The 27,070-nt window shown below is 36.8% G+C and overlaps 1 protein-coding gene across 5 annotated transcripts; it reads left to right on the forward strand.

Annotated features, from left to right (window-relative positions):
* Positions 1 to 2,078: 2,078 nt before the first annotated feature.
* LOC306854110 (ubiquitin carboxyl-terminal hydrolase 2-like) lies at positions 2,079 to 26,211 on the forward strand. Of its 5 annotated transcripts, none has more exons than XM_079391937.1 (14): positions 2,079 to 2,300; positions 4,093 to 4,180; positions 8,184 to 8,874; positions 18,389 to 18,439; positions 19,362 to 19,485; positions 19,572 to 19,683; positions 20,119 to 20,229; positions 20,322 to 20,386; positions 20,958 to 21,061; positions 21,163 to 21,240; positions 21,330 to 21,408; positions 21,621 to 21,728; positions 23,099 to 23,219; positions 25,345 to 26,211. In XM_079391937.1, exons 3-14 carry the CDS (start codon positions 8,230 to 8,232, stop codon positions 25,418 to 25,420), a joined length of 1,674 nt encoding a protein of 557 aa, XP_079248063.1. In that variant the 5' UTR covers positions 2,079 to 2,300; positions 4,093 to 4,180; positions 8,184 to 8,229; the 3' UTR covers positions 25,421 to 26,211. The 5 variants fall into 5 exon arrangements, with proteins under 5 accessions (XP_079248063.1, XP_079248064.1, XP_079248062.1 ...); XM_079391938.1 differs by lacking the exon at positions 2,079 to 2,300 and adding an exon at positions 3,504 to 3,561; XM_079391936.1 differs by lacking the exon at positions 2,079 to 2,300 and having other exon boundaries at positions 4,048 to 4,180; positions 21,160 to 21,240; positions 25,345 to 25,736.
* Positions 26,212 to 27,070: the final 859 nt, after the last annotated feature.

Below are 27,070 nucleotides of genomic sequence, written 5' to 3' on the forward strand. Positions count from 1 at the left end.
TCTGTGATTTGTTTTTTTTTTATCCTTTTAAAAACACAGAAATGTTCAAATGTTTTATCCTTTTAAAGATACTGTAGCTTGGCTAAAATGTGTGCTGAAATGTGCAATGCAAGACTGTTTCCAAGTTCATTCAGGAGTTATAGGATAAAACCAGCAAATGATTTATTTCTACCTGGTACATCAATCAAATCAGTGCATGAACCTCATTTGCTTGTCATACTTGATTCAACAAGAAAAAAAAACATGTTTAGCGACTGAAACTGGTGAAAACCTTGTTGTATTTTTTTTATTTCATATATAACACGATAGCATGACTTGAAGGATGGACTGAATGGAAAAGCCCTGAGATCCTTTTCGGCTTCACTGTCAGTGTGCCATGTTACGCTGACATTCGCAAATGCTTAGGATAGTAGATTAGCTTTTCTCTTATGTACTGATATATAAAAGTGTCTCATTAAACATTTCAGGTTTCTCGTTGGTAAGACGTGATATTGAATTAAGTTGTAATTCAGAATTTGGAATCAGTTTTTTGATCATTTTATAACCAAAAAGTAAAATGAGTAGTTAGAGATTTAATAGTGACTTATATGAGTATATCTTAAACTGGAACATAAAATGTTAAAATCACCTCGCATAGCATATTTAAGGGTTGTTGTTTGGTCGGAGGAAGAAAGTTAATAAAGATTACGTATGAAGGTTTTAGCATCCTCTATTCCTTTAACACTGTTTCTGCCTTTATCTGCAACCCCTAATCAAACATTCAAGCAGTAGGCTACTGTTTTTTTTTTCTCTGGAGAATTCCCTTTTTAGAGTATCAATATTTGATGTTCTGTGCCCACACAGGACATGCTATTGATATTAGGGTTTCACTTTTGCATAATTATTATTTTTTATTTTTTTATAAGTGTATGCATTATTGATATTCCAGTTTTACGACCTTGAAGGTAATGCCACTTAAACTGTGACTGACACATATTAAGTGTGAAGATGAAAGTTAAATTTGCCACTGTACCACTAAAGACTACCACGTGAAATTTATTTAGCAGACATTTTTCAATCATTGTGACTCACAGTACATTATTGTTCTTATATCCAGATGCATTTTATATTTATTTAGCTGTTTTTGTTAGGATATTATATGTTGAATTGTTTCTCGGTTTGCATTATCTGTTGTACAGTTGCTGTTCTTTATCTTCGGTTAAAGTTAATTCGTAAAGGGTGTGTAAAAAGCTGTTAAGCGTCAAAGGGATGAGAATTCCAGAGAGTCATTTATCTAATGGATGCATTCGGCCTGTTATTGTAATGAACACTTACATGCTTCAAGTTGAGTTGCGCACAGTCACACCATTAAAGTGTTACCATTTTAAAATCAGATTTGACTGCTTTATGCCATTTATTTGCCAGCATATGTGCACAATAATGTATCTATGTTTGAAAGTTGAATGGAGTGGATCAAAGTCTAAGGAAAAATAAACTTGTCTTTTACTGACTGTCATTATAGTGTTAATATAGTATTTTTATATTATAGGCCTCTTATTTATTGATATTTTGAAATAACATTTATTATTATTATTATATTTTATAGAATTTAAATATATATTTATCCTTATTTTTACTTTTAGTACTTTATTTTTTTTTAAGATTTGCATATATTTTATTTTGAGTTAACTATATCGGTTAATGAGTTTACTTAGCCTAATAACATTGCCATTTTCCCCCCGAACATGTTTAATATGATTTTGTTTTTAGATCCACATTGTAGCATATTTCTGTTTAGCATTGTTTCACAAATATTCATAAATAACGCGTGTAGCTATATCATTCTGCCTAACATTTCCTTTCGTGTTCCATGTGAGAAAGTAATTCAAACAGGTTTGGAGCAACGTGAGTAAAATTATACAGAAATGTCTTATTTTGGTGTATTAATCTATCCCTTTAAAACACACCAAGCCAAGTCTTTAAACTCTCTCATCTCAAAAGTGTGTATTCCCGTCGCCATGGTGACAGTGTGGGCGGTGGCATTGGGATGACGTTCGAGAGCAGAATTAACCAATCGGATGAAAGAAACGCTCTCCGACGTCACCGTTAAAGTGAGCGACCGTTTTTTGACTACAAGTCAAGAGCTTGGAACATTACAAGAACAGAAATGCCTCGGTTATTATTTATATTGTGCTGAAGAGCATCAGTGAACTATCGTGTATCGGCTGCAAGAGTTCAAAGTGGCTTGCGTGGAAGTGTCACTCACGGCGGGCTGTTCCCTGAAGGAGCGACAGGAGAGGAGGATGGTCTCGTTCACTCCGGTGAGTAATGCTATGAATGCTCTTCTCGCTTCACTCAGTTACTCGCCTGATTTAGAAGCTTCTGGACGTTTCTCTAATTACATAACATCGACCGGCGAGCTGTCTTGCGTATAAATGTATGAAATGACACTGTTCTGCAGAGATAAATCGCGAGTTAGTCGTTTATTCAGAGTGCTCGGGTTATGTTTTGCTTATCCAGTACTTGGTGAAGTTTAGTGATGTAACGCTGCAGCTCGATCACGTGACACACGCTGCTGGAGACTGGGCAGTGGAACATTTTGTTACCCCCTTTTTGTTTTGGCGCTGTCTTAAACCTTGATTTTAAATTATTTGTCTGCTTGTAGTTAAAGTAGTTTATAAATACTACTTATTCATGAAATGTGTAAATTACAATCTACCCCCCCCCCCCCCTCCCATCAGGATCAGTTGTAACAGTATTACAGTAACAAAAAACAAAGACGTGAAATAATAAGATTAAATTAAACAAAATGGGACACTAATATTCTGGCATTTGCCACAATTATGAGATTATAGGTCTTTAATAAACTGACGGCATTACACCTCATCAATTAATGTTACAACACCCCCAGTCTCTCACTTTTTTTCTTAAAACTTATAAGTAACCTGCATTATAATTTTGTTGTTACATAAGATATAAAATCTAAGTATGTTTGTTTTAGTAGTATTACAGTAAGTCATGTGGGTGTGGGTGGTTACTTGTAAGTTTCAATCTCCCATAATTGCTAAATTATTAAACTCTCTGATGATTACTCAACAGTTACCCTCCCATATTTATCCTGACTGGCTTTTGTTTTTTGTTTTTTTGCAGTTTTGAGTGTCTATACAACTGATTTGCCATTTTAGTTTTACATGTTAATCCCAGTGTTTTTGATTTCATTGTCTTCTTTTTGTAGACAGTTTAAATGTTATATTCAATTATTTTATATAAATATAGAAAATTATATAATCAAAATATTTAATATGTTTATATAAATAAACTTGAGCTCTAAATATTTATTATAATCATATTGTAAACCAAGTCCTGCCCATAAAAAAGTCTTAATGTGATTCCTTTAAGTACAAATTGGAATGCAGGAGTGTTGAATGACCCAGGGAGGTCATAGGCAGTTGCTATATTTACCAGCTCAGTAATATGATCTCTAGCATTCTGGATCATTCTGCTCATACAATCCTTCCCTGGTCCTCTTACTCTGGAGCTACAGCCTCCAAAGCAACACGCTGTCCATGGAAAATACTACTGGTGAGCCTCTTCTCCAAATGAGTTGCTCTTTTCTTTAAGCTGTTTTGACTGCTACCCAATGCTGTGAGGTCTTGGTGAGCCTCTTCTCCAAATGACTCGCTTTTTTTCTTTAACTTTAAGCTGTTTTGACTGCTATCCAATGCTGTGAGGTCTGTGGGGGAGAGCGCGTGACATTCTCAAGTCATCAGTTGTTAGGTTCTCTACTGTTAGCCGTTCAGCGTAACCAGGGTCTGGATTGTTATGAAAGTCTGACATTTAAACTGATGCATAGGAATACTGAATATTTGTAAGCGTAGTTTTAAAAGATGCTCTCGTATACCTCTTTGAATGGGTTGGCATATATTCTTTTATATTTTGTATGTCTTTTAGGCTTTATATAGGCCTGTTTCCTTTTTATTTCTCTAGTAATTAGTGTGCTTTTATATATTTATTTTATGACCATTTTGAAATTAAGCTGTATATTTTATTTTATAAATACTGCCTTCGCCAAATGCTCCTAAACCCTCTTCTGTATTTTTGTTATCTTTTTAGGTTTGAACATTGAATGGTGTATGTGAGGTATAATGAACCGCCACCTCTGTTTTTCCGTCCGCTAGAACCGAGAACGGCTCTACTTACAGTAGGTACCCCTGAACCTAACACCCACCTGCTAGCGCACTTTGCACACATGATACCGAGAGAGAGCCACTTACAAACAACAGGGTTGCAGTTTGTCTCTGGAGATTTTTAGGGAGTGTTAATCCAGTGCAAGTTATTGGGTTCATCTTTGGAAATCAAAAAACACCATAGCAGTTTTGTGTGTCTCTACTCCTGATTTGCAATTTCAGTTGCTCACGTTAATCCCCATTGTCTCCTTTTCATAGACAGTGGCCCTAATATCAGTCTGTTACAAAATCTGTGTTCCACATTCCTTATTCAGGTTGTCTACGCTCACTGTAAATTATTTAAAAACCTGGAATGATCTGCTGCCTTTAAAATTTGGTCTGATGTTGTCTTTCCAGATCAAATAAGCTTTGAAAATAAATGCTAGACCAGTGCAAGTCTGATTCGTGCAGCATAGCTGTGGATAGGAAGGGTAGATTTTGAGTTTGGTTTGGCAGACTGAGTAATGTTGAGAGGCGAGTCTTGCCAGATTGCTTTTGGTCATAGGAGGGGGGGCTGAGGCGTCAGTTTGGCCACTGAGCACTTATCTGCTCACATTTCAGGGTAAATATAGCTGTACCCAAGACTTTGCCTCAAGTCTTCAGCATATTGTTGGTGTTGCTAACACAAACACCTGCACAAGTTTCAGATTTTTTAGGACGATTCAATGTCACGGTGGCTTCCTGGAGACCAGTTCTGATATTTGAAATTATACAGCATATATCACAGATAAAAATAGTTTTCAGGGTATTTTATTGACCTTTTGATGCTTCTTTGCAATTCTTAGTGCATTTTGGTTTCAGTGGAGGCATGTTTCTGTATCAGAGCAACAGACACAAATGTAATTGTGTGGCTAACATTTACATTAAATGTTACATTGAAGTCACAACTGTTAAGTCACCTTTTTATTTTTTTAGGTGGAAACAGGCTTTCATAGCTTTCCAAATGCTGAAGAGCTAAAAGTAGGTGTTGTGACGTGTTAGATGTGAATGTTAAGGAGCAGTGGTGGTGTGCACGTAATGACAGCACGTCTATCAGCATGAATGCAAGTGTGGATGTCTGTCAGGCATCACGGGGCTGAACCACGTCTGCTTTGACAAGTCCTCACCTGTCACATGCTTACAGCCGGAGACACTCCCACAGCTCAGACCCTGACCACTGATTAAACCCCCACTGACTTCATACTAAACTAACCGTCTCTGAGAAATGTTAGTATTGTAATACTTAAAAAAAATAAAAAATCTCACACATTAAGTCCAATCTCGTTCTACTAAAAAGATTGTTTAATTTGGTTAAAAATGAAAGTTAGTAATGAATTGCTAATATTTCTCACATATGACGACCACAGACAACAGAGCCTGCTTCTATGATTTAGCTAAATAGATAATGACATATATAAAAAGTTTTTAACAAAATTAATACGTTTATTCAGCAAGAGTGCATGCAATTGATCAAAATGGGAGTAAAGACAAATAAAATTCCAAAACAAAAATGTTTTCACAAAATATTAAGCAGCATAACTGTTTCCAACATTGATAACAATAATAAATTATTATCATTAATTATAATGATATCATTATATAATTTTTATAATTATATTATAAAATCAGCATATTAAATTGTTTTCTGAGGAATCACGTGACAGTGAAGACTGATGATGCTGAAAACTCAGCTTTGCATCACAGGAATAAATTACATTTAAAATAGGAAACAGTTATTTTGATGAGCAGAAGAAACTTGGTTTAAAAATATTTTTAAAAACTTACTGAAACCTTGACATTTTTGTCTCTGTTTTGTAATGATCCTGAAGTATCAAAAAAAAATCTCTAGAATATAGCTTATTCACAAGGTTCTTGTAAATGTAATTTAAATATAATATTTCATATTATTTAATTAATTGAATATTATGAATACAGAGTAATAAATAGAGAAAAAAATATTATTAATTGCTTAATAATATTAAAGTATAAATAATAATAGTTTATTATACTACTGAAACATGACTTAGACATTGCAATAATAGTTTATTAATAATAGTTTATTATGTCCTCTACCATCATTTACTATTATTTTTTTTTTAATATATAGCTCAAATTTCTAGGCAAGAAGTTGCCAAGTTGGTCAAAATGTTGCCTCAGTTAGCTTGCCAAGTCTGCATTTCTTTGATTGTTAATCAGTTTCCACCTCGTCTATTAATGAAGTGCAGCACAAACTAAATGTGTCTACTAATCTTTTTCTAGACTAGTTTGTCATGGTAGGGTTCCATATATACCATATGGTAGGGTTCTTTTGGCTGTTGTTATTGTGGGCAAAGAGAGGGAACACAATGTGAAAGCAGTGGACAACTGTCTTAAGAGTTCTCGTCTGGTGAAAGCATGTTAGCGTCGGTCTGCCATGTGCTTTGGACTGCCTCCAGTGTGCAGCCTACCCTAGATCTACGTGTTGAATTATTGATGCATCTGTGAACGCAGCACTCAGAGAGGGAGAGAGAGAGAGAGAGAGTGCGCAGAGAGACAGATTAAAGAAATAAGAGCCATCACACTGAACCCAACACGGATCAACAACACCAGATACTTTTATTTATTCAGACACTGCACTGCCTTGTGAACAAGAGCCCGTCTCTCCACGAGAACAAACTGTGCCGCCATAACACACGGCCTGGCTCTGGGGGGTCTTCAGTGCTGCGCTCAGGCTAAACCACCAATCCAGGCCCCCTATGAAAACAATGGCACTCATTTTGTTCGCCAGCTTCATTCAGGGTCCCGTGCTAGCACTGAAGCCCCCCCCGTAGGTTGCGTAATACGCACCCCTCGCAGTGTGTGTGCTGTGTTTGAATAAGAATCACATGCTGCTACTCATCGAATATGTTTTCAGGATCAAGCGCACAGAACACAAGAGACCTCAGGGCATGACACAGAATCATTCAAAATTCATAACAGGTAGTGTTTATACCCTACCATTTTGACTGAAATTGCCCAACTGAACAGAGACACTTTTTCCCTAAGTCTGAAATACAAACGTAATGAAACCGCCGACCTTCGATGTGTGGGATTTTGAGGCATTTTGGAGTTTGTTGGTGGATATGAGCTAAAATGATTAATATCTCATCAGTCAGTGTTGATGTCAGGTGGGGCCACTTTGACAAAAGTGTTTGAACTTTTTCACTTTTACATAGAGTGCATTTAAAGTGCCCCTATTATGCCATTTTTAAGGTTGCTAATATTGTTTTATGAGTCTCCTAAAACAGGTTTACATGCATCCAAGGTCAAAAAACACTTTAGATTTCTCAAAAAATAGCTTTGTTTACCTCATTTCTAAATGATTCCTAAACGACTCGTGCAAAGCAGTTCAAAGAATCAGTCTCTCTAAACCCCTCCTTTCCGTGAGCCCTCGCTGCTGCATTTTTGGCCATATAAATATCTGCAACTGCACAAAATTGCAAATACTTTGCTCAGTTTGGGCCACTGAATAAAATTGGGTTTTTCTTTTCTCCATATTTTCCTATTATATGTCATTCTATATGAAACTGATAACATAACTATATATAATCGTAACTACAAGCCTGATGTATGAAATATGGTACTCATAAAAAAACACATGCAAACTATTTGTTTTTTTTTTACATCAGGACATCAGAATACTGATCTTACTGATAATACTGTTGTATGTAATCTTTAGCTCTCAAAATGAAAATCAAAAGTCTCAAAATGAATATCTACTTGTCATCCTGTACATTATAATGTTGTGATGCCTAAATTCACTTATATTATTCAAAACTGTCAACTTATATTATTCAAAGGTAAAAAAACTGTAAAAAAATGAAGTATGCATGAATGAATAGTTCACAGTAAGATCAACAACATACATATAGTAAACAGATTTTCGTTTCATGCCGAATTTAACATGAAAACTGTTATTGGTTATTCAATTATAATTGGAAAACTATTATAATGCAACACATTTTCTCCTTCCGTTCACAGAGTCCATGCATCCTGAAATCACCTCATGTCCAGCTGAGCTCCCAGCATGTCTCGTGCCTCCTCTACGGCGAAGCGCTATGCCGGCTCTTCTTATACCAGTCACTACAGTTCATATGGCTCCTCCCTGACCCCATCGCTGGGCTCCTACGAGCGGGACAAGCTGCCCTATAAGAGCTCTTCCTCAGGCTACTCCTCCTCAAGCTACCTGAGCTCAAGCGCCTCCCGCTCCCGCAACTACAGCTCATTGTCTGAGCCGGACCGGGGTCGGCCTATCCCTCGCACCGATTTGCTGGGCAGCCGGCGCAGCGAGAGCCTGAGCCGCACACCGGCTAAGGGCTATGGCTTGGGCCTCAACGGAGGCTCGGGATATAGCAGCTACAGCTACTCTCCGGCCCCCACCAGCTACCTCTCCTCCTCACCCGTGTCCTCCAGCATCTCCCTCAGTCGCAGGAAGTCGGTGAGTCAGAGCGATTTGACGCACGATCTGTCAGCTCTGAGCCTGAGCGAGACGTCCAGCGGCAGTGGCCTGAAGCAGTCCTACCACAGCCGAGGCACTGACGTATCTGACTGCTACGGTAGCACTCGCTCCAGCTACGGCCTCTCTCGGAGCACCACGCAGGACGGCCTGAAGAGCAGCAGCAGCCGATTCTCCTCCAGCTGTCGCTCCACCTCACCAGTCAGAGAGTCCTTGGTAAGAACATTTGTGTTTTCTCATTGGACAGTACCCATTTATTTCCATAACATGCTTATGCTAGGATTGTGTTTTTCACTGATCTTTAATTTTGCATCACTCTCCTTTCTCAAGTGTTACACTAGTGCCCTTCTGAAACTCAAGAGAGTTTGTGCTGATAGGTGTAAGGAATGTGTAACGTTCAGCTGTGTTTCAAGTGTCTCTTGTGATATAAGTGAACTCATCTTAGGAAGTTGCAGATAAAATGACTGATGTGGTCAGGTATATTTAGAATACCATACTAACATAAAAACTCTACTACAAGATGGGAACATACGGCTTGGTGTAATTATCAGTAACTGCAGTTTAATTAATTAAATAGTGAAACATGGCACTGTCGGCTCCCTGCAGTTTTCCACCAAAATAATAACTTGATGGTTTAAGGTTTGAAAATGAAGACCACAATAAGTGTCATTGTTGATTTTACAGTTTACTGTAAGATAAAATTATTATTATCATTATTTTTCTTAAATAAAATGTGTACAGTGAAATATTACAATATTTAATTTTGTTTAACATTTTTTATTTAGTAATACTATTACTAATTATTATTATTATTATAGTCATATGGATATATAATTACAAAATTTGTGATCAAATTTTGCAGCCCCACAAACAAGCACAGCGTACCTAGAGGTTTTTTATCACAATCACAATTTTTATCTTAATTAGATTTTTTTTTTTCCCCAAATCGTGCAGCCCATGATGCAGTGTGCCCTACTTAACCTGTGTGACAAATGAACTCAAAAATATCAGCTGTGATTTTTAACATCTCCTTGATTAATGACATTTGTACTCAAAATGTATTAAAAGTGCAAAAATAATGTTTTTAGGAGGTCATAAACTAACCTTTTATATATAGACTTATATATAATAATCAGTATACATTACAGGGTATACTATGAAATATAACGTATGCTATTATATTATTCTAAACATATTCTGAACATATCCATATCCATATAAGTTTTGCCATTGAAGTTAATAAGTTATACAGAATGTGTTTAATGTGCCTGCGTTGGATTCATAGTGCATCTAATGGTGAATTAAAATGTCTGCTTACATTATGCTAAAAATTATGTTAAAAAAAAAAACTAATTCTGTGGAATACAGTCTGTGGCTATTCTCTTAAATTAGTTGCTGTTTATGTCATTAATTAAGGTACTGCTCAACAAGGGAGCCCAGGCTAAATGAGCAGTGCTGAGCAGTAAGGTCTGTCTGGCTTTAAAATTATTAGTCTAGACTACATTAATTTACAGCTAAGAATTCCAGAAACTAATCAGCTCAGCCAGTGTAAGTCTGAGTGTTTTTGCCAACTCAATTTAATTATCACACTAATGCTCCAGATATCCTGGCCATTTATGCTGTGATAAACCAGGCTACTGTTGACAAATGCAAGAACTAGAAGATATGCACTATAATTCTTTCAGCGAACCCTAAAGAGTTCAAGACAGCCAGGCTGGAGGTTTTATTATTTTCTTTTTAATATTTTGAACCATAGAATATTGGACAGCTGTGCATTTAAAGGGATCGTGAACTGTTTTGTACTGTTATCTGAGGTCCACTTATAATGTTATCAAGATTTGTACATCAAAAAACATCATAATTTAGAAGTAATAAGTTATATTCTGTCCTGTTTTAACCCCCCTCATCAGAACGCTCTGTTTTAATAGGCGTGGCAGGTTGACTCAGAAGTAAACGCCCACTGCTTTGATTGGCTATGATTGGCTAACAGCATACATTCATTAAATCATAGATGGACACCTCTGTGGTTTAGGTTTAAAACGCATAATTAACTCAATACATATCAAACGATCTGTAAGAATAGACAAAGCAATAGTGACCATGTAATGAAAACAGTTACTCACACTTGTGTGTTGTGACATTACTGTCGGATCCAATTTAATTGACACAGCATCGTCTTTTAGTTTCAATCTTTCTGAAAATCCCACGCCGAATTGTGCCTTAAAAAAGTAAAATGAAGTGATAAAACGTGGTAATGTGGTAAAATGAAGTGAACAAAGGACCAAGTTCTTACTGACGTGGTCTGGATCTTCATTAAAAATCAAGTTCATCCACTCTTTTCTAACATTGGAATCAGAAGGAAGGGAATGTAAACACTGTTTTTTCCACAACTTGGCACTGCACAGCATCTTGTTGTCTTCAGAGCCATCTTTATCATTTGGTTTCTGCATGTTCAGCTCTCTTGTGAACACTACATGTGCGAATCGGTGGGCGGGGCTAAACAGGCAGTGATGTCGAAGCAGGTGTTGATCTTCTGCGGAGGCGGTGCTTATCCACACTATTACATCATAGAGTAGAACATTCCACAAGCTGTTGTTTTGGCAGACTGCCTTCAATATAATAAGCTGTTTTTAGACTAACAACAAAGTTTTGAGTTCTGAAACTTACAGAATGTTTTTATAGTACAGTGACCTATTATGTCAAAAGATCAAGGGAATTTTGGTTACTCAGTTCATGACCCCTTTAAGTAGTGCATTCACAGTGTTGCCAAAAGGGGTGCTATAGTGAACAGTTTTTTTTATGACCATTAATCAGATCTTGAATTTTAAAGTTTTCAATTTATTAGTCAATTAATGAGAATGACAGGAAGTGGAGTTTACTAAATTGGAATTTAAAAATAATAATTTCCAAGAAAGGAAGAGTTCTTTATTCCTGTCTGTAAGGTCAATACAACCTTCAAAATAAATATTTTTTTCTTAACTTTTTTCATGGAATTTCAATTCATTGTAGTTCTGCTTCCTTGCATACAAATCAAAATTAAAGTCTAGTTTCTTTTTGCTACCTCGACTAAAATTCAATTCTGATTGAGGAATTGAATTTGATTATAAAAAATAAAAAAAGCTTTTTCAATTAAGTTCTGAATGGTGCACAACCCTAAACTACTTACCAATTACCGTTAAACTGTTAATATGTTTCTAGCTATCTGAATAGCTAACAGGTCCAGTGCAGTGGCACAGGTACATTTGAGGGTAACACTATCAGCCCCATGAGTACTGACGTTTGTTACCACCACAGTAATGCTAGAACACACATTAGGTGTGCGGGATTGCGCACTTGCAGTGCCTTTGCGTACTTGTGTAGTGTATATTTCTGTGTACTTATTCTGGTTTATCCAAAGTATTTTTGCTGACCAAATCAGTTTTGTCAGTGTGAGGAAAAGCACAGCCTACAGGTATACAGTTTATCCTGTCTCTGACTACCATTAAACTATTTTGGTTTCCCAGCCAATGGTAGGTTAGTGTTACTGAGAGTCTTTTCATAGCTGGGCCAGCATTAACACAATTTCCCTGCCACAGTCTGACTCTTTCCATTCAGTGATTTTATTTATGCCAGTCTGTCTCAAACAGAGAGACTTTGCACTTCCGTAAAACAGGATTAAACAATCCTCGTCACGTTTTCTACTACCTACTCTTTGCGCCAAGATTTTTTTATATAACAGGTCTGTTAAAATGTAGGCTGTTCCACAACATTAACGTAAGTACCCTCTTTTTTTTTTAAAGTTTAGAAAACTTTTCACGTCTGTTTTGATGAGGCTCAAACCTACTGGATACAACCGCCTCCTTTTTGAGGCCCTTTTTGGCACTTGTTTATTGTATCTCAGAGACCGCTGAGAGCTCAGAACTTCTTATTCTCTTCACATGAGGTCCTTAAAGAGCAAACCCAGTGAGTACAAAGTGTCCCTCTGATGTTTTCCTGTGTTTAAAGTTGTGTGGGTGTTGGCAACTGAGATCTGCAGTGTTAAATTTCACTCACTCATCACATGCTCTTTCATTATTAGAGCTTCCAAAATTTGTGCTGCTGTTTACAAAGTATTTCATAACAGGTCACCTGCTTTTTTTTGTTAAAGAGTCTTTGAACATTTCAGTAGAATCAGCATTTATATAGTGGTGCCCTGATGCACATCAAGTCATTTGGATGGATCTCTGGCACTCATTCAAAGTGTCTAATTACACATTTCAAGAAACGCATCAATCCACACTGTTTCCTTTACCTTTTCACCCTTGTTGTGTTCTGTAGCATGTCGAGGAAGTGTTTTCATTTGTTGTTTGCTGTGTACATAGACTTAGTCATAAGACTGGAAGGGTCAGAGTGATCCGTCTCCCTCTCTAAAAGGCCACTTCAATAACAGGTCACCCAACTTCCTGTTTCTATATAAGCATGGATTAACATGCTCAGCATTCTGTAGTTTTCTTTACAGTTAAATCAACTTCAGTGAAATATGGTGTGAATAAGACAGCCAGAAACAAAAACGTTTCTGCGTCATAAAAAGTAGATTCATTGTATTCATTGTAAAGACTAGTCTATCCTTCTCAACATCGCTTTCAGCTGTGTAAATGCAATATAGCGTCTACCTTGACTAAAGTCTATAGGATTCTGTGGGATGCTTGTAGAGTGTGTTCTTCAAAAGTCACATTGTTCTCATGTAGGTAACTTCCATGCTGCATTACATGTTTCCAGTATATCCAGAACTGGGTTGCAGCTGATGACATTTGACCCACCGTCTCATAAGAGCATAACAGCCTCAGCCTGTTGTTCTCTTTTGGGGATTAGTGTGTTTCATACCCTGTTCTAATTTCTCTGCCACTTTTACAGGCAAAGTTTAATGCTCTTTAAATTTAATACTGTAGTGAGGGCGACAGCTGAGCTGAGTTGAACATGGAGCCCAGCCCAAAAGACTAGACATATTGTCCTACTTTTTGTTGCTTGCATTGTTGACAGTTGTTCTATTTTTCAATCTGATTATACATTTTTTTCCTGTTGAAGAACTGTAGCCGTAAGTTAATTTAAATGTATTTGTATAGCACTTTTTACAATACACACAGTTTCAAATCAGCTTCATGGAAAATGATATTGTTAAACTTTATACGGTAATATCTTCATAACCATAGTCGCATGTAGTATATTAGATTGTTTACAATAAAAACAATCATGCAGTTGAGTTTGCTACATAGTAGGCCTATATATCTCGTCGTGAGTGTACTGTACCTATTGGATATACTTATTTACACAATTCCATATATAGCTGTGTGATAATTTGTGACCCTGGACCACAAAACTTGTCATTAATTAGCACAGTTATATTTGTAGCAGCAATATAATACATTGTATAGGTCAAAATGATTGGGGGTTTTTTTATGCCAAAAATCATTAGGATATTAAGTAAAGATCATGTTCCAGAACATATTTAGTACATTTCCTACCGTAAAAATATCAAAACTTATTTGATTAGTAATATGCATTGCTAAGAACTTAATTTGGACAACTTTAAAGGCGATTTTCTCTTCTTCTTTTTTTTGTACCCTCAGATTTTCAAAATTGTATCTCAGTCAAATATTGTCCTACCGTAAACATACATCAATGGAAAGCTTATTTATTCAGCTTTCAGGTGATGCAGAAATCTCAATTTCCACAAATTGACCATTATGACTAGTTTTGTGGTACGGGGTCACATATAGTTTACATTTTGCAACAATCCAAACAAAATGTAATTCAGAGCCCGACCAACACTTTGCGGTGTCTTATAGATGTAAGTAAAGTTGAAACTGATTTAGGGTGTTCCGTTTTCGAGTTGAGAAGAGTTGTGTGAAAGTGGTCCATTTAAAAAGAGTAAATAAGTCCTTGAGGGCCACACGATTATTGTAAATCTCTGTCATTGCGGCGTGTTTAACCCGCTGCCCTCAATGACGTCGGATGCGCGCGCTAGGCTTGTGTGGGCGTGTAGTGAAATGTAGTGAAAGACATGGATCCGCGCGCTGCCTCCAGCCTGGAACCTGACAGCTCTTGCTTGCTGCCCTCACTTGTCTTTGAGAACTCTGCACTGTCTACTTCGACACGTGAGAGAAATCTTCTTTGCATTTGCGAACAACTTTCTTCGTTTATTGTTTTGTGAATAGTGTTTCGATTGTAGTGGGTCGGTCAGCGCGCGATGTTTTATTCGTCCCCAGTGTTGGCTCGCACTGTTGTAGAGGTCGTTTTCTGATCAAGTTGCTTAACGTTACCTGAAGGACCCTGGAATATTTGATGCGAGAACGTCCATAGCTGCTGTTTCTTAAAGTTGGTGTTTATACACCGCAGAAGGATTTTATTGATTATGCCCAGCATGCGACATTCAGTTACAATACCAGAGGAGCCACCTGCGACTGCGTTTCCTCTTCTAAAACAGGACATGCGGAGGAAAAGCTCTACTATGTCCGGCTCCATGCTGGTCTCCACATTCGTTGGACTTCTGATTAATCATGCCAAGGTATGAACACGATTCATAGGCGTTTTACTGCCATTCGTATTAACATTTATTCATCTGTTTTTATTATTATACTAATTTCACTACTACTTGTTCATTATAGGTAACAATTATTTTATTACAACACAAATCGTATTTTATAGTTATTAGTCGTTGAATACTATCAGGGTTTGTAGTTAATATATGAACTATTCAAGTTCTTACTAGCATATATTCTAGCTATTAATCCAGTAGCATATATTCTAGCTATTAATCCAGACTATTCCAGTTTGATTAATATTTGTTCAACTAACCAGCAAACACACTAGTCCACTCAATTAGTACTTGTAAAAGTGAAAAATTATAACTATCAGAAATAGATAACCAGTAACTATTAGAATACATACTGGTCATAAGTGAATGGTTTCTACCTGAACCACTGATCTTGCCAGAACCAAAGGCATAGCTACTTAAGACTAATGCGATATTAAACAGTAGCAAATCAAGTACTAGTACGCAATAAACAAATACTACAAAATAATTGAATACATACTAGTTACAACTGGAATAAGTACTAGTGTCTAACTAACTAGTGAAAACATCGGATTGTAGCAATAAAAATAAGTACTATTAACATAAAATAGATGCTAGTTAATTTCAAGGCATAAATGATAAAGCATGAATGGGGCTTATTGAGGCCCATTGAATAAGCCTGAAAAAGTAGTTCACGCTGTGATGTCATTAATATTGCACTTATTGCCATCAGTAAGCTCTTTGTAAGGGATCAGTATTCTGACAGGTCACTGCTTATATAATGCAAATTAATCTTGCATTTGCTGTTTCAGTGCATCTACTTATTCTAACCACTGACTGCTGTTATGTTTATGCCGGTGTGCACTTTCAGATAAACTGATGAAGCGGTCTTATTGATGCTATAAAAAAATGTAAAAAAAGTTTAGGTTTCGATGAGAGCACCTTACATTGGGTTTACCAGAAGGCACACTTCATTATTTTTTGAAGTGAAGCAACATAAATCAACAGCAACCTGCATGCTGCTGATGAATGAGGCAGTTCAGAATGGCTGAATTAGCTTGAATTGCGCGATTAGCTTCGGCGTCACGGAATTCTTTGATATTCATCAGGACACTTATTTATTAAATGACCCATATATTTAGCATGTGTAAACAGGATTTTCTCTATGCAGTTTTTGTGAGTCACTTCCCCTGGAGGTGTGACAAGTATAATGTAATTTTGAATGGCATGGTGTACCAGCAGTGCCTTTATCTTGGTTGGCCGAAACAGGACAGTCTAAATGAAGTGTTTTGTACTAATTTAACACATTGGTACATGGGACAGAAGTTTTGGCACAGGAGCTTGAGTATTCCTGGGAAATTCAGGTCTACAAACTGTGTCCGAGTTCAAAAGACTTCTTTAAACAGAAGAAAGTTACAAGGAAAATCTCTACCAGCAGAGAGCTAAGAGATGTGTGGAATTATTTGGCTGGGAGTGTTGGACAGGAGAGAAAGTTGACATAAAAAAGAGATTGTATAAACTCTAAACAGTATAACGGGTTCATCTCACAGTTTAAACCAACTACCAGAGCTCTTTAATGAATATTATGTGGGTCAGTGTATGCTGATGACTGAAGGCTGCTAGATGGATGTTTCATCTGGGTATTTGCTCCACATTTTCCTCTCACAGCGAGCTGTTATAAAAGCAGGATTAGTCTTCCCTCACCTCTGTAATGGGGAGAATGCCGTACAGAACACCGTGACCCACTTCCACATTCTCCAGCCACCAGAGAAATAGAGGGAAAAAGTGTTATGGAGGAGGTTTCATTAAATCACACTATATCAACATAAAGGCAAAACCCATATCAAATTGTTATTTTATGTTCTAATGCTTCATTATACATGGAAATATTAAAACTGTTAAACAAATACATTGAAGTTCTCCACCCAGAGTTTACAGCTTTGCCTTAGAACTTTCATCATGCTCAACCTTTAACAGGTTTCTCCAGAGTTTCCAAAGGCACTTTTCATCCTGAGACCAAGTGATGCAAATGTTGTAAACTTCTGACAAGGTTATTAGTTGCAGGGTACATGTACCACTATATTGAGAAGCAACCACAAGCTGCTTTTGCAACAACAACAGCATCGTCCCATTTCACACAGCAGTGGACGTCTGCTTCAGAGTGAATCACAACAACCTAAAATAGACCTACTTTGTACAAATGTTTCCTTGACATGCAGCAGGACATGTATCCCACATTTGACATTCATTTTGATTCCTCAGTTTTAGTACAGTATGATGTAGGGCGTTGCAGATGTCCGGATGGCCACGTTTGCATATGGTGTCTTGGTTTAGTGCCTGTAAAAATCCTGTGGCCGTCAAAGATGGCTGTCAAGATCAGTGTTGCCGAGACGATAAAAAATCAGCCTATGAGCGGACATCCCATGTGAAAGGATGCTATTTTTGGGAGCGTTGATATTACTCAGCAGCAGAGTAGGACAAACTAGGCTGGTGAGCCTGTTCCCGTGAATTGGGCGTTCAACAAGTATTTTCCATAGAAGCGTGGATTTAGATAATACCCAGTTAATGAGTTTGTTAAACATTTCTGATGTGATATATATACTGCCATGAACTGTTTGTTCCGCAAATATTGACTGCTGTGCCACTGAGGCGGTCAGGACAAATGTGGTCAGTGTGAACATCTTGGCCAGCACCAGGTAAGTTCGTCAGAGTTCCAGCACAGGGCAGATCACGTTTCCCCTCCCGTGCTTTGGCACAACAGAAAACAACATAGTGTCAGATTACTGGCCGGTCTGCTTTAGCACTCTTGCACCTCTACTAAAAAACTGATTATATGGAAACATAGATCTCCGTTTCCTGGAACGACCTGACTTGAGGTGTGGTCACATTTAATGATGCTGGCTGGAATTTCAAAATGTAGTCATTTCAGTTTTGTTTGAGGGCAAATAAGTTCCCCTCAGAGATCTTATTAGTGTATAAGTTGGTCACCTAAATGAGCCACATTGACCAACAGAAAGGTTTGAAAGTCTCATATGTGAGTTACTATTGACAGTGGACCTTTTTTTGCCCTGCAAAATATCAGCTAATTTGACCGCACCTTATGAGAGTAACATTTCAGTCCATTTGATTATGTATGACTAGTCGCTGACATCTAGCCTATGACCTGTGCTAAGATTTCATCTCCTCTCTGTTTTTCAGAACTCAAAGAGTGCCCAGGGCCTGGTGGGACTTCGTAATCTGGGAAATACAGTAAGTGTTTTTTAAAGGGATGCACTAGCTGCTCTTATAGGTAAAGTGGTGTGTACTTGTTTTCAGTGGTATTTTTTTTGTCCATTTTTGGCTCAAAACTTCGAGCTGGACTACCTGTTTGTCCAACTATAGGAGATGTGGTGGTGCTGCTGATGCAGAAATTACACTTCACCTCTAGAATTTAATTCCCATGTTCACACATACCAGACAAATCAATTAAAAAATCATACAATAATGAAGTGTGTAAGGTCTTCACTGTTGACCACTATCCTCATTCACACAGATTTTTTGTCATATAGTGTATATAGACCGAATACAACACATCTAGCATGCTAGAAATAGATCAAAACTGTCAAATCTCACACCTTGACACACCTAAGCGGCAAGAAGCAGAAATGTTTTCATATCGCTTTCACATTCCTCTGTCTGTTTCTATTTGGCAAGATAATTTTTCATGATGTCTCTTCACTCTCGCACTCACTTAACTTGCTTTTGCCAAGCAACAGTATGTGTACAGTCCAAAAATAAACTCTTACACGTTGCAGTCAAGTCTATTGCTGTGAAACTCTAGACGATGTGTCACTTGTTTTGTGGCTACCTTTGCTTTTCTGATTTCTGCTTAGTGAGCATGTATACAGTGTCATATTTGTAGATAAACATTTATATAAATTAAATGTATGTAGTACATTTGGTCAAAAAATAACATTTTATTTAATCATATAAAAAATAATGTGTTTTATCATGCTCATTGCCCTGTTTGTCTATCTATTGATTAATTTGGGAGCTTAAAAATAAACATGTATATTTTATTAAATAATCAGCGTGGCATGTATTTCATTCATTTAATTTTTTTAATCAATTACCAGCCCAAAAGGTATCTCTAAATATTTATCTTCCTTTATCTCTCTCTTTCCCTCGCTAGTGTTTTATGAACTCCATCCTCCAGTGTCTTAGCAACACACAGAGCCTGCAAGACTACTGTCTTCACAACTCCCACCGCCGAGACCTCAACAACAACAGCCGCACAAACACTGCTCTCATGGAAGGTGAGTGCGCTCGCCACCACACCACTCCTGCAGGTTTCACAGCGGTCGCTAACCTTACTGAAAGCCTCTCTTTGTCGTGACTTCAGAGTTTGCCAAGCTTATCCAGACAATGTGGACTTCTTCAAGCAGTGAAGCCGTCAGTCCCTCTGAGTTCAAAACACAGATTCAGAGATACGCCCCCAGATTTGTGGGCTACAAGTAAGTCTTAGCCTACACGCAGTTTTATTCTGTTCAAAGTGGCCATCTTAGTATCATAGCAGCAGGTTTTACAGACAAGCACCTCTCACGTTAAATTTTTAAAATTTAGAAAATAAAAAAAAACATTTACACATTTACAATAAATCAATACTATATTGGTTTTAATCTATCGGTATTGGTTTTCAATTGTAAATTAAAATCTTGTAGTGCCTAATTTTACTTGTGGCATTTACATCCAATCATTTTTGTGTGTGTGACAAAATAGTATAAAATTTGAATTGAATATTTATCAACTTATCAGATAATACATGAATATAATTGCTTGGTTATCAGTAAAAATCATATGTCTTACTAATGTAATGTAGTTCACTTTATGTTTATCAGTAGCTGGCTGTGGTTGTGCTTTGTATTGAGATGTTTATGTTATCTCTCCAGTCAACAGGATGCTCAGGAGTTTCTACGTTTCCTGCTAGACGGCCTGCACAACGAAGTGAACAGGGTCACGGTCCGGCCGCGGGGAAACATGGAAGACTTTGATCACTTGCCGTAAGCGTACTGTCCTTATTTTCTTCAATGTGGAAAAATGACATGTTGTGAGTGTGATTTCATGATTTGTATATCTTATTCATTTTCTTTAGTGATGAGGAAAAAGGGAAAAAGATGTGGGCTAAGTACTTAGGGAGAGAAGACAGCAAAATCGTAGGTAAGTATACACTACATCAGTGTTATTTTAGTATTATTTATATATTAAAGATTTTTTTATTTTAGTTTAAGTTTTAGTAATTTTGTCATTATTTTAAGTTTTTTTAATTAGTTTTTTAGCAAGATTAGTACTTGAATTTAAACCAAGACAACATTTCCAATTTTCACAGACGTTTTTTTTTTTAAGCTTTTCATGCAATATTCGGTTACGCTTTATTTTATGGCATCCTTGTTACAATGTAATTATACATTTAAGTATTGAGTAATATTAATTAATTACTTGCACTTACTATATGCTTAGGGTTGGGATTAGGATATGGCTAAGTGTTACTGGGATGTAATTATGCATAATTTATTGTTATTATAATAGTAAGTACATGTAACGTGTAACAAGAACAACATACAATAAAGTGTTACCCAGTATTTATATTTTATTTAATTTCAGCATTATTTGGAATAACAAAAATGATTTTTAATAGTATACACTGCACTATACACATATCAAAGACCTGTGGGTTATCATTGTACTCCATTACTAAGCATAACTCTGCCTTGTCTCTCTCTGTTCTCAGATCTGTTCGTAGGTCAGCTGAAGAGCTCTTTGACCTGCAGTGAATGTGGCTATTGTTCCACTGTGTTCGATCCTTTCTGGGATCTTTCCTTACCTATCGCCAAGGTTAGTTCATTGACATGTGCATGTACTTGCAGGCTTTATAATGCACACTTTGGACATTGGGAAAAATGAGTGGGTGTTAATTGTGTTCCTCTGCCTAGAAGGGCTATGGAGAGGTGAGCCTAATGGACTGCATGCGGCTGTTTACTAAAGAAGACATGCTGGATGGGGATGAGAAGCCGGTAATTCATTCAATTCATTCCTAGCATTTTAATAATGTGGATATTTATACGTACCGAAACATCTAATCGTTACTGTTTTTTTTATCCAGACATGTTACAGGTGCAAAGCCAGAAGACGATGTACGAAGAAATTTACAGTTCAGAAGTTTCCTAAAATACTAGTTCTTCGTATCCTTTTCTAATGCTGTCTGATCTCTTCGTGGTGTAAATATTCCTTGATGCATCGGTGCATTTGTTGACAGTAAGCACAGATAAGATCGGGACACTGTTTGTGTGTGCTGGAATGTGCTGATGGGTTAGGTTGAAGCTTGAAGTGACAGGTCTCTTTGAGGTCAGCAGTGTGCCCAAGTCTCTTCTTCTTAACTGCTTCACTTGTTCAGATCTGAAACGCTTCTCTGAAGCCCGCGTCAGAACCAGCAAACTGTCCACTTTTGTCAACTTCCCAATGAAAGACCTGGACCTCAGGGAGTTCGCCTCTGACAGAAGCAGTGAGTAAAGACAGACCAAGAATCTGCCATTTCAGTCCTAGAGTGAATGTGCAGCTGCTCTCGGCATGAAACATTATAGATCTTAGGCCCCGTTTACACTAATGCGTCTTCGTTTTAAAAAGGCATTTTAGAATGAAAATTATCAACGTTTACACTGGCGTTTCCGCTGAGTTTCAAAAACTATCTCCGTTTACACTGCACAACCGAAAACGCATGTCCCATGACCATTTATGCAGGTACAATCATAGATATGTATAGGTAGATTCATGCAAAAAGAAATGCATAAATATAAAAGTAGATGGCAGACGTGTCTGCGTGCTTGGAGCGGTCGAACGGGGAATCTACCCATACATATCTATGGGTACAATAACGATCATGATGTTATTGTTTACACAGTCGTCAAGGATGCGCAGAGCGAATGTGGGCAGCCACGCCATCGTTTTCAAAAGTCTCCGTGTTGGTGAACTGAAACGCAACACCGGAGTTTTCAAACTAAAACGGGGTCTGCAGTGTTTTCAAAGGTCTCCCGTTTTCGAGCTCAAAAATGCCGGAGTAGTGTAAACGATAGGTGTATCCGTAGCAAAAGTTATGCTTTTTAAACGAAAACGCACTAGTGTAAACGGGGCCTTACTGTGAATTATTTTGTTTTAAAAAATTGTTTAATATAATTTTTTATTTAAAATGTGATTACTGGATCGTCTGGTAAAACTGGTACTTAGTCCACTTAAACCCACTTAAATCTTTCTTAAATTCAGATCTGCCTCCATCTAATCAACAGGTGTGTCACAATATGTTTTATAGTGATTTTATCATGGAAAATTACTTTACAGTCTAGAACGTGATATCATATCCTGTAGCAGTAAAGGTCTAGGAGTTTTGTTTTAAATAAAAACTTATTTTCAAATATAAATAATAGTTTAAAAAAAATATTTTATTCAATGCAAGGTCACAATAGTCTTAAATATCTTAAATATTACAGCAAAAGTTTTAAATATATTTTTAGGAGGTCTTAAATTTGGGGATAGAGAAGTCGTAATTGTGGAGAAGCAGCTCCATGGGATTATTAAGAGTCAAAACGTGGTTGTTTTGCTCGCAGCTTCAAAGCAGTTAACAGTCAAATAATACCATGCATTTATGTCGAGTGACTGCCTAGTTATTTACTGTTAATGAATTATGAAAATGTTTACTCTTAAGGTGTTTACATTGTAATGGGTGGTGGTGTTGTAAAAGTGCATATTTTATCTCCCTCATCTTTTTGAATTGCCAACTAGAAATAAAACACACATATTCCAAAATAAAAGTTTGTTTACACTATAAACTACTGTATCTTGCATTTAGTTCCAGCCTGACTGTGTATCTTTCTGTTTCAGGTAGTGCAGTATATAGCTTGTATGCAGTGTCCAATCACTCAGGCACGACTATGGGAGGCCACTACACAGCGTACTGTTGCAATCCTGAAAACGGGGAATGGTACATGTATAATGACTCCAGGTACTTGCTTTACTTCCCCTCCTGCTCTTTCTTTCCTTTTGCATGACTGTAGGCTACCAGTAGATTTCCCAAAGGTATATAGCATACATTAGCTTTCAGGGAAGTAATCCTGACGGTTTGAATGTAAGCAGAGCTTCATTTCACCTGCTAGCTGCTGTGATTTTCCTGTATCCCATCCTGCTCCTTCACCTCCCTCCCACTCACGCTTCCTTAAAAATGCTTCCAATCCCACATCTTCAACTGTTAATCTCACACACACATTCTACTTTATACTATATTGGCTCAATAATTGGATGATATTTGGCCATTTTAATGCTGTGTAATGTTTTCATTTATTACAAATTATATTAAAAGCATCACAATTAAAGTTTAAGTTGAATTGTATTTGAGCTGCATGAACTCCACCTGATGATCATTTTCTCCAGGATGATTTGAGAATGATCTTGAGCTTCATAAAGACCTGTAGGGCCCAATGAAATCTGTTTTTTTTTCCAAATTCAGTTTTTTCCATTTAAATTTTTCTGGACTCTTTTTTTCATGGTTAAATTACATTTTATCAATCGAAATGCTAATTAATTAAAATCATGAAACATACAATTTAACATCAATTTATTAAAAGTTTAACAAAAATTACATGTTTAGGGCCCTATGAAATGTTGTTTTTTTTCTCTCACCTTCTGTTTTATTTATTTTTTTACCAAATTCTGTTTATGCATGTCTAATTATTTGAATGCATAAAAACAACTTAATTTATTTAAATTTATTTTTACAATAGCCAATATGAATTTCATTTTTTATTTTTTTCTCGGAAATTCAGTTTTATACTTACATTTTTCTGGTTATCAAGTGAAGGCATAAAACATTAATTTAATTAATCTTTTAACCAAATTAAATTAAACTAATTTTATTTTATCACCGCGAGTGTCACACGTGCTTCAGTATGTGTGTAGTAGGGATGTAACGGTTTGAAAATGTCTTATCACGATTATAGTGACCAAAGTTATCACGGTTATCAGTATTATCACGGTATTGTTAAAATGTGGAGATGTTCAAAATGTATCGACACATAAATCACTTCAACAAGTTTTATATTTAAAAATCAACAAACCGCAAATAAATTGATTCTGATTCTAAAATGACTTTTTGTTTGCATAATCACTAAAACAATAACATTACCAATGATGTTCGGATTTTAAACGACAACTTGACTGAGAACAGTTTAATAGCATGTACAAATATCTAATGTAAATGTTCAAACAAAGCTTTGAAAAAGTTTCATATAAAGGTAAACCTCACATTTCAGACTGTAAATAAATAAAATGATAATTGATTAATAAATGTTTATAGGCTATGTATTTTATCTGCTCCATAAATAATTCTAGATAACTTTAATGTTTAAATGTGTAGAATCCACATAAGCTTGTTTTTCATCAACCGGTCAAAATTTACAGCAGGGCATGCAAATTCGGTCCGTTTAAGTCTGTAAATTCACTCGCTGACAGCAGGTGGCGCTTTATATGGAAAAGCTGAAATACAGCTGTTTCCCTTAACCTCTGCGGACAAAGCAGTATTGCTATTAAAAACACTTCCTTTAGGTATTACATGGAGCGAAGATGAAAACAAAATGCCATTGCATTGTTTCTGAAGACAGTCAGAACCTTCAGAGGTACATTCATATAATTCATTAATTAATATATTAATTTGTATAATTCCCTTAGCACTCTTTTCAAACCTCCCAGTTTTTCCGCCCTGTTTTCACTCAGAATGAAACTACTCTGCTGCTGTGCGCACGTGACACTGTTACATAAAACTCTGCTTTATGCCAGACAGTATTTATTTATCGTGAGTTGTTCAAATGGTAATCGAATACGGTTTTAATAATAATTAAAATATGAAATGGCAATACTAACCGTGGGGAATTTTATCATGATTTATCATCAAACCGGTAATCGTTAGTGTGTAGTAAACTAAACCATTCGTCTGCACCAATCATTCACACAGAGACACGCAGAACATGCACGATTCGTATTTAAATGTTCTTTTTGTTGCTTAATATTTACAAATACTAGATTTTCTATACAAATTTGATGGTCAACAAATATTAAGTGTGGATTTCTTCTTCCAGAGTCACGCCAATGTCCGCCAGCCAAGTTCGCAGCAGTGACGCCTACGTGTTGTTTTACGAGCGGGCGGGACTCTGAAGACGGACTGTGGACTCGAAGCCTTTGGGCTGAAGACACATTACACACTATGCTGCTTCCTCTGGGCCATCATGGAGAATGAACATCGCTCTCTACTGGCCAGCGGGAGAAGCGCACACAAAGTTCTCTCACGCTCCACCTCTGTGTTAAAGAGGTCCTCGCGCCTCTGTGTGTGTGTCAGGGCAGCTCGTCATCAGGCAGTAACCCAAGTGGCTCCGACTCAGACGTCTCTCTATGCACTGCAACCAAACTCTCATCCCAATGCGCCTTCCTCTCAATCAAGAACGCCTCAATATTAAAAACTTTGTTTCACTTGATTTTTGTTTTGGATTTTTTTTTTTAAGTATATGTCCTTCCAGATATCCTGGGAGATGAACCGGTTGGAGGCGCTCCCTAGTGGGCAGTTACAGAAGTGCACTGTCAGGCCTGTTATGGTACGCCTTTTCATCACCTCTTCCACCATCTTTCGACCCGTTCACCCCCACCCATCATCTTTTCTGTGTATGCTTTGTTCTCTCCTCCACTTTCTGAGGGCGTCACAGGAGTTTGTTGTGAAAGTCTGTGGTGATGGTGAGAACGGCGTGTTGCATGACTTTTATTCAGTGTGGCTGCTACTGATCTTTGAAATGCTGTGAATGGAATTGTGGTCGGAAGGATAGGAGGATGGGAGGAGAGAGGATGCTGACAGTATATGGATCCTTGATCTCATGCCATTGAACAACACGGAAAGAATGTTTTGCAAAAGTAAATCTGTATATTTTTATATATGATGCAATATAGAGAATGTACTATATACAGTGGTGCTGAAAATGACCCATTACTGTTGTCAGTTAATCTAACAGAGGTAAAAGAATAGCATTTATTTATGCTTACAGGTCAGGAGACGATGTGATACGAGTCACACGATGGCAGTCAAAGTAAAGTATATATATATATATATATATATATATATATATATATATATACACATATATGTATGAATAAATTTTAGAAGAATGAACTGTTACAATCCTTTGTGTTTTGTCGGCTGTCATATCAATGAAAAGATTACAAAATAGGGCTTGATAAATTAGTGTTTATTTGCTATTAAATATTATATGAAAACTGTTTTATAACCCTGTTATCAAAACGTAGGGCACTCTGGATTGTGTGTGTGTGTGTGTGTGCATGTGTATGAGGATACAAATTTATATAATGACATGGGTATGACATAGGTATTACAACGAGAAGGTGATTTATGAGGACATTTTCAGTGTCCCTGTAATTCAAAAGGCTTGTAAATCATACAGAATGAGTTTTTTGAAAATCTAAAAATGCACAAAGTTTCCTGTAAGGGGTAGGGTTGGTGTAGGGTGTTAGAAAATACGGTTTGTACAGTATAGAAACCATTACGCCTATGAAGAGTACCCATAAACCATAAAAACCAACGTGTGTGTGTGTGTATAGGTAACATTTTACAATAAGGTAATAGTAGGTCCATTTGTTAATTAAGCTTAATGCATTAACTAACAATGAGCAATACATTGTTACTGTATTTTTTGTTAATGTTAATGAATATAGCTGTTCATTATTAGACCATACTAGTTCAGGTCCATTAATAAATACAATTTTTGATATTAATAATATAAATCAACATTAAAGCTGCAGTCT

This window comes from Barbus barbus, assembly GCF_936440315.1.
Source record: "Barbus barbus genome assembly, chromosome: 34".
NCBI classification, from domain to species: Eukaryota; Metazoa; Chordata; class Actinopteri; order Cypriniformes; family Cyprinidae; genus Barbus; species Barbus barbus.